At 53.6% G+C, this 12,743-nt stretch overlaps 1 protein-coding gene across 1 annotated transcript in view; it reads right to left on the reverse strand.

Annotated features, from left to right (window-relative positions):
- Nucleotides 1–594: 594 nt before the first annotated feature.
- Nucleotides 595–12,743, reverse strand: part of LRFN2 (leucine rich repeat and fibronectin type III domain containing 2) — a 39,038-nt gene continuing 26,889 nt past the window's right edge. The window contains 1 exon segment of the mRNA XM_055330538.1: nucleotides 595–2,245. Coding sequence (XP_055186513.1) covers nucleotides 1,267–2,245 — 979 coding nt within the window. The 3' untranslated portion in view covers nucleotides 595–1,266.

A 12,743-nucleotide genomic window follows, 5' to 3' on the forward strand; every position in this document is an offset into this window, starting at 1 on the left:
GCCCTGATTCGGTCCCTAACTCCCTGTGTGATGTTGGGCAAGTCGTTTATACTCTGGGGCAGTGGGGAGGGAGAGAGGGTTAAGGATGACATGATTGCAAACACCTCTTCAAACTTCAAAACTCTACCATTGTATAAAGATTCTGGTTTCCCCCTCCAAAACCTCTAGAATTCTCCCTCTGTGTCCAGTCAGAAGAAGAAGGATGCTTTACCAGCTTGTGCCCCTGGTACTGCTGATCTGGAAACCATAACACCTAGATTGATGGAAGAGTTCGTTAATCCTTAGAACTTGAAGGGAATCCAAGACCAGGTACAATCCAGTATTTTGTGAATTAAGAGACTGAGGTCCAAAGAGGGAAAGGGTCTTGCCCAATGTGTTCAGCTGGTTATTCAGTAGTGGCTCTGGGACCCAAACCGAGAGCTTTGGACTCCAAGTCCAGTGCTCCTTTTGTCACCCCCCTCTGCTTTCCTCAAGAGAAGCCCTCTTAGCCTGCCACAGGTTCATGGGGACTTTCTGCCCCACCTTCCCCCCAAAGAAGTAAAAATCCTACAGCAATTCCAAAAGTGAACATCCTTTATGTCCTCATCCCTTTCCCATACATAAGAAGTCCTGGCAGTTACCCTTCTGGCTCAGGCTGATGTGATGGGTATGGGACATGACGTTTGAGCAGAGGAAGCTGGGTCAGGTGTGGGGGAGGTTGCCCATCCCTCCCAAGCGTGTGGACGGTTGGGAACAATGGGGAGTCTGGGCTGGAGATGCCACAGCCTTCCCTCCAAACAAGCATGGAACCAGAATCACCTTCTCTTGTCAACAGACAATAATCTCCCACTAGCACGGCTCCTGGGAACCCGCTCTCACATGAAGAGTAAATTCTCCATGATCTGTGTGAATGAAGAGGAGGAGTCTGGGAAGTGGGAAAGGTAAATTAGGAAACAAAAGCAACGTTGGAACCATAAGCACTCCAAAGCCGCTTGCTTACACGCTACATTCGTGATCAGAAAGGAGGGAGTCCGCCTTTCCGAGCACTCAGGGCTCAGTCCGACATTTTAGCGATCGAGTCCGCTTTCCCTGAGCACACCCCAGCTGGGTGGTGGGGGACAGGCCTGGAAGGTGGTGTGGGTGTGTTGAGGGGGGCGTTGAGGGAGACGAAACTGTCCCTAGATGTAAACATCACCATGGAAACTCCACAAAGACTTGCCAGTACAGTTCTTTCCCCTTCATCCACCCTGCAAGGGTGAGCGGGAGAAGGAAGCCCCCTCCCCAGGCCTACACTGTGCTCTCCATCACCCACTCGGAACTGCCAAAAGTTCCCCGGGCCCCCACCAGGTCACTCTCCTCAAAGGGCAAGAGCATGCCATTGACAGAGAGGCTGCGCTTTGTCCAGATGTTCGAGACCCTCCGAGGGGGGCTGTAGCCACCAGGGGCCACCCCTCCGGCTGCGGCAGCTGCAGCTGCAAAGTCCCCCATGTCAAAAGAGTGGCTGCGCTTGGCCTTGCCCTCCAGGGGCAAGGGGAGCAGGCTCCTGGCTCGGGCCGCGGGTGGCCCCAGCAGTGGCTCTCGGTCCGAATGGTGGCCCCTGGCTGATGTCCCAGACCCTCTCCCGCCTGGAGTCCTGGAGTCCAGTAGCTCCTCCTTTCTCTGGCTCTTGAGGTCCAGGGAGGCAAAGGCCCCCATCAGGCGGTCAAGGTTAGGCTTGGGGCGGGGAGCTGGGGGTGGGAGCCTCCAGGGGCCCCGTCCCAGCCCTGCGGCCTCCCCGCTGCCCAGGGAGCTGGAGGAAGAGGAGTCGCTGCCCCGGGCCAGGCTGGCACTGAACTGCACGAGTTCATTACGCACCACCACCTTGGGTGGCCCCTGCACAGGGGCCCCACTGGGCGCGCTGGCCAGAGCGGGTGGCGGGGCCCCGTTGGTCTGTGAGTGCACATTGCTGACCGCCGCAGCCACCAGCTTGCCCGGGGCCTCCTGGTTGCAGACCTTGTAGCGCACCATGAGGATGACAATGAAGACCAGTAGCGTGGCCACGATGATGCCGCCGATGACCAGGATCATGGTGCCACCCAGGATCTGGCTGTGCATCGACTGGCACTGCGGGTAGTCAGCCTTGGTGAAGAACTGCGCGCAGCCCACGATGTTGGTGGCCGTGAGCGTCGTGGCTGTGTCGTCCCACATGGCCAGCACACACAGGTCGTAGCCGGTTCCTGACACCAGGTTGTTGACCACGAAGGCTTTGTTGGAGGCTGGGATCATCCTGGGGTGGGTGGACACAGAGGAGGAAGACGGTGAGGGTTGGCAGGGACAGAAGTAGAGTGACAGAGGCAGGAAAGGGTGGTGGTGGTGGCAGGGGAACAGACACAGGGACACAGAAGGAATGAGGTGGAGCAGGAGAGAGACAGGGACAGGTGCAAAGACAGGAAAAGGATCCAAGGAGAGATAGGAGGGGTGGGGGACAGGAACAGGGTGTAGGAGGTGGGGGGAGAGTCCCACCAGGCCCAGGTAAGGAGCCAGAGAAAGACAGGTGGGGGTGGAAGGGTCAGTGAGAGATGTGCACACAGACCAGGTTCCCAACCAGCCCAGGAGAAGCAGGAACACAGAGACCAGGAGTGCAGAGATGAAGGAAATTAGGAGGGGACAGTGGAGAGGGGGTAAGGAGATGGGAAGAGAAGGTATGGAGGCCAAGATGGGAGAGGGACCACGGCAGGGGCAGAGGGAGAGACACGGAGAGGCAGAGAGGTTAAAGCCTGCAGAAGCAGAGTCTAAACAAAGGGATCCCTCACGATACCCAGCCCGACTCCAGCCCTGGCTCCCTCAGACTCTGGGAGGTAGTGGGAGCCAGGCCTGCCCAGGCCCCCCACTTCAGACGCCCCAGACCCTGTTCACCCCTTGTGTCCTGGATATTCATGGACATCTGCTGAGCACCCCCATGAGGCCCTGCCCTCAGAGCCTACGCCATCGTCCTCTGCAAATGGTTTTCTCAGGCTTGGCACAAAAGTGTTTGCTACTGCAAACTGGGTAGGAGAGGTCTAAGCAGAAGACAGCTGGAGGCAGGGAGGGGTGGGGGACAGTGCAATGTTGAAGATGGGAGGGCAATTCTGCTTCCCTGAGGAAAGGGATGATTCCTCCTTCATGGGCCTAGCAGGCCAGCCTCACCCAGAGACATGGGGAAAGAGAGTCTCTGCTCAAGAGGCCTCGACTGGTCCCTCCACCTTAGGGGAGGGCCTAGTGGGGCAGCTGGGGCCTCTCCGCTGTCCTGGGCCTCTCTTGCCAGGATCCTCAGGAAGCCTGGGCGCACTCCCTGATCTCGAAGGCCCTGTCTAGGTATTGTGCCTTAGTATTATCTCCAGAGACAATGCCTGTGTTGTCCCATCAACACTCCTGCAGAGATAGTCACCTCGTCTTGGAGGGGCCATGTCCCTCTCTGCCTTTCCCACCGCCTCTCCTCATGAAGAGCCCTCCATCTCCTACTACTCAAGGGCTCTATCAGTGCCTGCCAACCCCTCAAGCCCAGAACCAGGCAGCTTAATTGAGATCTCAACTATGAAATACTGGATCCTGAAAACTTCCACCTGGGAACTCCTCGCACAGGATTGGAGTTGACAAGCTTTTATTGACATCCCATCAGTGGGCAGCACAAGAGGCCCATTCCCTCCCTCCTCACGTTCCCAGCTCGCTCTGCTGATGGGGAAGCCACAGTGGAGGAAACTTTGGTTCCCAACCCCACCCCTAGCCCATAGCTGCAAGAGGTGGAGGCTGGGGCTGGGGCTGATGCTGGGGGCAGTTTCCTCAAGGGCCCACACGCCAGCCCCTTATGGCTATCTGTTTCACCTGGGCATCATAGCAATCCTATGAGGGTACGGACTAGGGCTCTCATGGCACAGAACAGGAATGGCCAAGATTCAGAGAGGTTAAGTGATGTGCCTGAAGTCACACAGCTGGGACTGCAAGGTTGGACCACTGGACTTTAACACTGGTTTCTATATCCATAATCTGGGTTTCCTCCTAACCAAGTGATAAATTTGGGGCATTTCGCCTCATCTCACTGAAACTCTTGTCCCTGTCAGCCACCCCTTCCCTGGAGCAGCGCTCAGAGCCCACCATGGCTCATATCCCTCCACCAGCAGGATCTCTGGCCTGCTGGGCCACCCACCGGGCAGAGCCCAAGGAGTCCTATGTGGCCAGTGCCCACTTCGTTCCCCCTCAGAGCTAAGGATATAAGTTGGAGAGGCAGGACCTATACACACCCAGACAGTGACAATAGTAAGAGCAAACACCAAGTGTCACCTGTGTGCCAGGCCCTGTTTTAAGGGCCCCACGACTAGCAACTCACTTAGTCCTATAGCAACTCTCCAAGGCGGCCACTACGGGGATCCTTACCCTGCGGGTGGGAAGGCAGAGGTGCAGAGGTGAGAAGGAAACCTACACAGCTGGGATTTGACTCCAAATCACTGTCCCCAGCACCTCACTGCAGCATGAGCAGGGTAAGAGCACATCCGTTCAAGGGGGAGCCGGGCCAGCTTGTTTATTGAACACTTATTATGTGACAGGGTTCCCATATTTGGCATCACATTTAACCTTTGCAACAATCCTAGGACATGGGGGATGGACCATGAGCCCAGAAATCCTACCCATGTTTAGCTGTTTTCTCCTGGAAAGCAGACACTACCACTGCTGCTAATTAATAATAAAGAAGAGGATCTAAAGTCGAGTGAGGGCTTCCTATGTGCCAGGCACCGTTCTGAGATCTTAAAGGGGGTTAATACTCATAATAGCAATCACCACCTCCATCTTACAGACAGAACCAGAGGCACAGAAAGGGTCAGCTGGCTTCCCAGGGGCACCCAGATAGTAACCAACAGAGCTGGGATCTGAACCGGGCAGTCTGGCCTCAGAGCCTCCACTCCCAACCACTGTACCATCCTGCCTCTCAGACGCTGTCCTGTTTTCCTGAAGCCCCGAGGGGCCACTTTGTGTGGGACCCTGCCTGGCCACTCTCCCACTTCCTTCCCAAGTCGGGGCAGATCAGAATGTGATGAAGCCACAGGGGGCCTGATCAGAACAGGACTGATTCTTGGCACCAGGGGTGAGAGGGGGCAGGCTAGGAAAAGCTTCCCACTGTAACTGGCCCATCAGACACAAGGCTGGAAGAAAGGACTTACTGCCCAGGATTAAGATCAGGGAAGCAGCTCCTGGTTCCTGGGTGTGTGTGTGTGTGTGTGTGTGTGTGTGTGTGTGTGTGTGTGTACTTACAGGACAGCCAGGGCCAGCTGGCTCCAGACAGCCTTGGCAGTCAAGTCCCACCTTTGGCAAAAACAATAATAACCAGTGCTCACTGAGCACTAAACCTGTGCCCGGAAGTTTGTGTAAGTTATCTCACTTAACCCGCCTGACAACCCCTGGAGGAAGTCATTATCCTCATTCCCATTTAGGGAAGGAGGAAGCTAAGCAGTTGTCACTTTCCCTCGGGGGAGTGGTGGAGCTGAGAACGGATCTGGATCCGCTGGGATTCGGAGCCCACACTTCTAGGCATAAGCAAGGCTGCTTCCCACCCCGGGCAACCAAAAAGACAAATGGCACAAGGAAGTCATGGGAAACGGGCACTATTCAAACTCTAGTGACAGAATCAAATTCATCTCTGCCCGTGTGGCCCTATCCAGCCGCTCATGCTCCCCAACACAACCAACCACTGATCCTCCGGGCTGGATCTGGAGAGCCTGGGTCCCCCCTTGACGCCTGTCCACGTCCCACGGGCAGTCTGGTGGAAGGTTCTACCTTCTGGACTTGGCGCTGCCCCATACTCACACTTCTGCTGAGGCCTTACCATCGTTGGTGTGGATGAATGCAGCAGCCTCCACATAGGCCTCTCTGCTTCTGCCCGTGTTCCCTTCACGTCCATGCTCAACACCACCAACCCCAGAGTGCTCCATCCAGAACAACTCTGCCCCGCCCCTTGTCCACCGAAACACTCTTCTAGAGCCAGTCTCTATAAGAGACAGTCCAAGCTCCCGAGCTGGGCTCCCAAACCAGGCAGCCCATCACCTCCTTGTCCCTCCACCCATGCACCCTCTGACCTTTGCCCACGGTCTTTGGGAAAACACCTCGGAATCAGTTGGGCTCAATAGTGGTGGAAGGCATAATACTCAGAGAGGGATAATTAAAGCCTTTGCTTACAAGAGACTTTGTTACAAAGGGGTAGGTTTGGAGTTGGGGGGCCACAAGGGAACGCGCCATTACCCAGGGTTGGTAGCAGCCGAGCTGTTACCCAATCTAGCCCTGAGCATACCAGGGGAGGTCACCAGACGCAGGAAGAGGAAAGATTCATGCAGATCATGCAGCGCTGCACTGAGTGTGGCCCACAGGTGGCCGCTGGTCCATGTGCTGGTTATTCCTGGTCTATGATCACACAGTACAGAAATTCAGAATAGCATTAAGACAGTTTTATGGCAATTTGGCATTGGTGTGACACCCAAGTGCATGATCATCTTTTTTCTGATAATTTATTTCCATTATATTCTTATAAAAGCATTGGTCTGCAACGGATTGGGAAACAGCATGATTCCTCGCTATGACTAGCTAGAGAAGTACTGATCTAGGATAGGAATTACCAGCCTTGGCCCTACTGACACTTGGGGCCGAAAATTATTTGTCGTTGGGGCCGTCCTGTGCACCACAGGATGTTTAGCAGCATCCCCGGCCTCTACTGACTGGACTTGAGTAGCATCTCCAGTTGTGACAACCAAGGATGTCTCCAGACATTGCCAGATATCCTCTGGGGGCAACACAGTGGCATTGAAAATTTGCTCGAGGGACAGGCAGCCAGGGGCAACCTTACAGCATGGGAATCAGTCAAGTAAATACCCTCACCTCACTCTCTTCCCTCCTCCCAATCTTCTGCTGTTACTCCCCATAGCTGAACCCCACCAAAAGCCACAGTTCATGGCGGCACACTGGTCAGCCTTCCAGGGCACACGGCAGCACAGAGGAGTGCATGTGGAGAGGCAACGGGCAATACCTGGCACGACCATTGGGCCAAAGCCCTTTTTGTGAAAGACACGTCCTGAAATCCTGATAGCTTTCTGTCTATCACACAAACCGGAGACATCTCTGTTTGCAGAAAACATGAACTGCTATTTTAAGTTCAATTGCTCCAACACGTTAAATTTAATTAAGCTCACGTGCTCTAAAGCACAATTTAAAGCTGCAACCCCAACCACCTAGCCAGGAAAAACAAAACAAACGTTAAGTGGCTGCTTCTGAGTTTTCTCTTTTGCCCTATTAATATTCATTCGGCATCCGTTCATTCAGCTTAATACGATCAGACAAATCTACAGCTGATGTCTCCCGCTGACGTCAGGGCTTTAGGAAGAGTCACAGGAGCGTAGTGGTTGCCTGACTTTTTGCAATCAGGTCTGTTATTCCCTTTCACCTGTCCCCACTCTGAGTGCCGAGGAACTACACTTCCCAGGCTCCTTGGCCTCGGGCTTCCAGGAAGAGCTGGCCAATGGGAGCGCTGGAAGAAGGCTGGAGAGCGGGAGGAGGGGAGAGGCCAAGCTATATCTGCCTCTTTCTCTGCTTCACATGGAGGCGTCCCCTCAGCTCCTGAGCCCCCTCTGTGATCCCAGCTCCCGGCATTGGGTTCCTGCGCCATGGCCTTGGATCTTTGGCTCTGGTCATGTCATCTCCTGTGTCCTCACCCCTAGGGGGCGGTGGGACAGTGCTATGGCTGCCTGCTGTGGCCCATCACTCCGATGCCTCACTGACCCCCTGGTTGAAGCCCCAGCGATTCCATCCCCTGTGTAGCCCAACCCCTGTGCTGAATTTCCTCTTAGGTCTAGAGCATGCGTTTATTTCTCCTGATTGAATCCTGAGTGGCACAGGAGGGGACTTTCCCATGATGGGAATGTCCTATCTATTCTCATTTTCCCCTCACACTTTGGGAAAAAGACCATCCTGGTTTCATAGCAGCAGCAGCACATCTTGGCCTTACCTGGGGGAACGCCAGCCTCAGGAAGCACTTGGCCACCTTCTCTGAATCTCTCTCCACTCCCCACATAAGCCACCCTGACCCCTTTGCATCTAACCACCCCAGTTCCTGGAAACCTATCTCTCTCTCCACCTGGTGGCTGCGTCCATCCATCCATCCGTTGAGGCCTGACCCAGACAGCACATCAAGCCCCGCCGAGAGCTGCCCCTGCCCCCCTCTGCCACCGCACTCCTCTCCCACCGCCCTCGTGCACCCCCTCCCTTAGAGCCCTTCTCTGTTTGTGCTTATGCACGGACTCCCTTGAGGACCGGGTCCTCGTCTTGCTCACTTTGTAGCTCCACTGCCAATCATGTTATCTGGCCTAGAGTCACTGCTGAGTAAATATTTATCTACAGTTGAGTGAATGAAAGAGTGCTTTGTTAAATGTTAAGGCCTATACAAATGGGAGAGAATCTTATTTAAATATGATGGCTGGCTAATGGTGACTCGCAGACAGCGGCTGGTCCCAAGATCTTTCCGGAGAGATATTTTTCTATATCCTTAAGGCTCACCACATGGCCTCCTGAGCACCTTTATGGATGCACATGTAGATAGACAGTTGTTTGGGACGTGTGAGTGTGGGTATGGAGGGGCACGTGTGTGCATGTGTGAAACTGTGTGGGGCATGTCTGTGTGTCATCTCAGTACCATCTGAGAGCTGAGTGTGTGTACGTGTGGGTGGGTGGGTGGGGGTGTGTCGGTGTTCACATATATCCGGTATGCAAAGATGCTGGGCCCAGGCAATGTTAGTCACTGCTCTACCCATCTTCCACCTAGGCCTCCACTCACCCAGCCACTCTTGCATGTCCCCTGACACTCCTGAGGTGACTCTGTGTGATCTATCCTGTGTGTGAGGTGAGACACTTGCAGGCCAGGTCTGTTCCTTCCTAATTGCTCCCATTAAAGGTATTGGGGTCATCCGGGAATGGGAATGAGGAGACCTTGAGTCTGCCTGGGCCTCAGGGCGAAGCCTGGGTGCTGCCTACCATAGTCCACTTCCTTACTCCTGGGCTCACTCCAGACCACGTTCCCCAATCTTCCTTGTAGTTAGGGGAGTCCAAGTGATATGTTCTGGCAAATGGAATGTGGGCCACCCCTGGGCAAGGCCTTCAAAAGGGCAGACTGCCTGCCCCACATTCTCCCTCCCTTCTGCACCCAGATGCAGAGTGCAGTGACCTGCCTTGATCACACAGGTGACAGCGAGGCCTGGGGGGTAGTAGAAGCCAGATGCCTGTGTCTCCAGGTGCAGAAGACATCCTGACTAACCCGGTACACTGCCCTGGACTCAGGACAGTGAGACCCAATTTGAGCCAAGATTGAATTTGAGCCTTTCTGTGTTCACAGCCATTTGCAGCAGTGCTGGCCTCTCCTGACTAGTACAGGCCTTGCAGATCAGATGAGGCAGGCCCAGGGAGTGTGCTACCCCGAGATGTGTGAGGGTGAGAGGACTGAGTGTGTATCTGTGTAAGAGGAAGAAATTGGTACTGGTGCTGATACAGGAGATGCAATTTCTGCTTTCCTGGAGTTGTCAGTAAATTCACCTCTTTTCTCTCCAGCCCCCATCCCTTCAGCTCCCCTGGTACCACTACTTTTTAGGTGCACCGCCCCCCCCCCCACCCATCCATGATGCACCACAGCTGCCTGCTGGGCCCCAGCAGTAATTTGGAGAAGCCATGTCAAGCTGCCCCACTCCACTTCCCCAGCTCTGCACCCTCATTACCGGCTCTTCACAGAAACACCAGCCTGCCAACCTCTCTGGCCGGCTGCAGGAGCTCGGAGCACATGAAACAGCCTCATTAAACGGAGGCGAGCGGCTGTGGCTTCCCAGCCTCTCCCTATTCCTGCAAGCCCCCAAAGGGGCCGGTTCGCTACCCTGCACAAACCGCAAGGTACAGGGGAGACACGGCTGCTTCTCTCTGGCATACAACTTATTGAGTACTTCCCACGTGTGGGCACTTGACAGGCACAGGCTCTTTGATTCCACGCACTGATTGCGTAGGTGGGAATAATTCTCCCCAGGTTACAGATGACAAGACTGAGGCTCTGGCAGATGGGTCACCTGCTCAAGGGCACAGAGCTGCACGGTGGCTGAGCAGGTGTTATTAGCCAGGCCTTCCAAACCCCTGACCACGATCTGTCCTATACTGAATTACCCTGAACTGAACTGAGCAGAATCAGATTTTAGCAGCAAGCAGGTCTTAAGAGTCAGGCAAACTGACAGAAATTTTTTTAAAAAATCATGTTTTACTCCAATGACAGCTGATATTTATTGAACACTTACCATATGTCAAACACTCTTCAGAATATGCTTCATGTATTAAACTAATTTAATCCTAATGGCAAGTCTATGAGGGAGGTACACTATTATTATCCTAATTTTACAGATCAATACATTGAAGCTCAGAGAAGTGCTTTGCCCAAGGTCCCATAGAATGTTCGTGCCTAGCCAAGATTTGATCCCAGCACCCTCATATTACCTCCATCACTGCTCATGATCACCCTGAGAAGTACCTTTCATAATTATGCTCCCATTTTAGAGACAGTAACTGGATGGAGGTTTTGTAGCTAATTAGGGGTGGAGATGAGACCTTAGTGAGTGATGAGGGTTGTCTGGTGCTTGCTTCCTTACGCTCATGTGAGATCTGAAGATGAGATCTGAAGACTGTGAAGGAGCCACGTGGATATCTGCGGGCAGTCTCCACACAGAGGGAGCTGCCATTACAAGGCCCTGAGGCAGGAACAGTGAGGAAGCCTGAATGGCTGGAATACAGTGATGGAAAGGAAGAGTGGTGGGAGATGAGGTCACCAACATTGCCGCCAGGAGCCAGGTTTTGGAAGGCTTGCAAATACGTTCAGTGTTGTACTCCGACTCTGAGTATTTGCTGGGCACCAGGGTTGAGAAGGATTCTGGGGCCATGTTCAAATTCAGCGGGACAGAGTGGTACGGGCCTGCAAGAGCCTGTCTCGTTGCTTATGGTCTAGAGATCAGGGAATTGTTAGAATTATTGGAATTACTAACGCAGCTTGCAAAATCCCCTATTCTGGTGTCTCATGCGGAAAGCTGGCCTTCCCTAAATGTGTGGCCCTGAGTGGTCACAGGGGAAGGCACATGGCTGCTCTTTAGAAGGGGACTATCATGGAGCCGGTGTGACTGAGCGAGGGCTGCAAGAATCAGAAGCTTCTCATCAACTTCTGACCAGGGCCAGGGGCCAGGGACCAGGCTCTGCTGCCTTTGCCCCTCCTGAGAACACAGGCTCCCCCGGGTGCCCCGTGGCCCTCTGTCTTCTTGGCAGTTACTTCACCCTGTCAGCAAGTAAAGAAGCCACATTCAAGATGATTGAGATTCTGAGGCAAAGCCGCCCACTCTCCATTCCCACAGCCCTCAGGAGAGCAGGCAGTGTGGGTCATCAAAGCCCTCGTGGAACTGGCCTCTGGGGGAACTCTCTTGCTCTCCTTCCCCCTGCCTCCTCTGTGCCAGCAGCTAGAGGATCTTGTTAAGAGCAAGTCAGATCAAATCCTTCCTCTGCTCAACGTCCCCAGGAAGGCCTGTCTCAGATGTCAAAGCCCTAGTGTGGCCCACAGGTCCCATGTGATCTGCACCTCACCTCTCTTATTTCCTCTCTTCCTCCTTACCCAGATCGCTCTGCACCAGTCCTCAAACCTGCCGAGGTGCTCCTGCCTCAGGGCCTTTGCACTGGTCATTGCCCTTGCCTCAATGTTCTACCTCCAGATATCCTTATGCTCACTACCTCACCTTCGATTCTGCACCAATTTTACCTTCTCTGACCACCTATTTAACATGGCCGGCTCCCTCTCATCTCTATTTTGGCTCCCCCATGCCCCTAACTTGGTCTGTCTTTCCCGCATTCAACTTTTATTGCCTGAAAGATGCTATCATTTGCTTATTTACTATGCTTACTATTAATTAGCATTCTCTCCTTGCACTAGAAGCCATCTCAGCTCTCCTTCTGGGGATCAGGGTTTTTTGCCGGTTTTGTTCACTGATATTTCCTCAGCCTGGAGAACAACATTTGGTACAAAGTAGGCCCTTAAAAACATTTGCTGGGCAGGTGAAGGAAATGCATGTTCTATATTTGCACCACCTAACACAGTAGCTACATGTGGCTATTTAAATTTAACTTCAAATTAATTAAAATGGAATCAAACTAAACATTCAGTTCCCCAGTCACGCCAGTCACATGTGGCTAGAAGCTACCACACGGGACAGGGCAGCTGCCGAGCACCCCCAACGTCCCAGAGTCCTGTCGGACAGGGCTCTTTCAGGGCATGCTGAGCACTCCAGTAGCAGGTAGGTCCTCTCCTGTGTGAGCCCTGGCACCCTAAATGGATGGGGCCAGGCTGAGGAACACTGACCAGCTCAGGGACCACTCCTAGAGGTTTCTAGAGGGACTCTGAGTTCTCTTTCTCCCCACAAGATCTTTCAGTGACTTTGGACAGCTTCATCTTTTTCATTCTTCTTGCTTCACCTCGGACCTCAGGTTCAGTGGGGTCTCTGCGGGGTTCCCCTGGGCCTGGCTCAAGCTCCTCTGCCCCTGGAGTGCTCTGGTTCTCTGCCTTGCCAATCTGAGGTTCTGAGCTCCCCTCTGGTTCTCTGTTTCTAAATCCTCATTCCTGCTTTTCCACTTCCCATCTACTAGTTACACTTCTGTTGCGTAAGTCTCTATTAAGAAAAATCCCTGGTAAATCCAATCCCGGTGATAAATGTCAC

Source organism: Nyctereutes procyonoides, unplaced genomic scaffold (genome assembly GCF_905146905.1).
Source record: "Nyctereutes procyonoides isolate TBG_1078 unplaced genomic scaffold, NYPRO_anot_genome, whole genome shotgun sequence".
Lineage (NCBI taxonomy): Eukaryota > Metazoa > Chordata > Mammalia > Carnivora > Canidae > Nyctereutes > Nyctereutes procyonoides.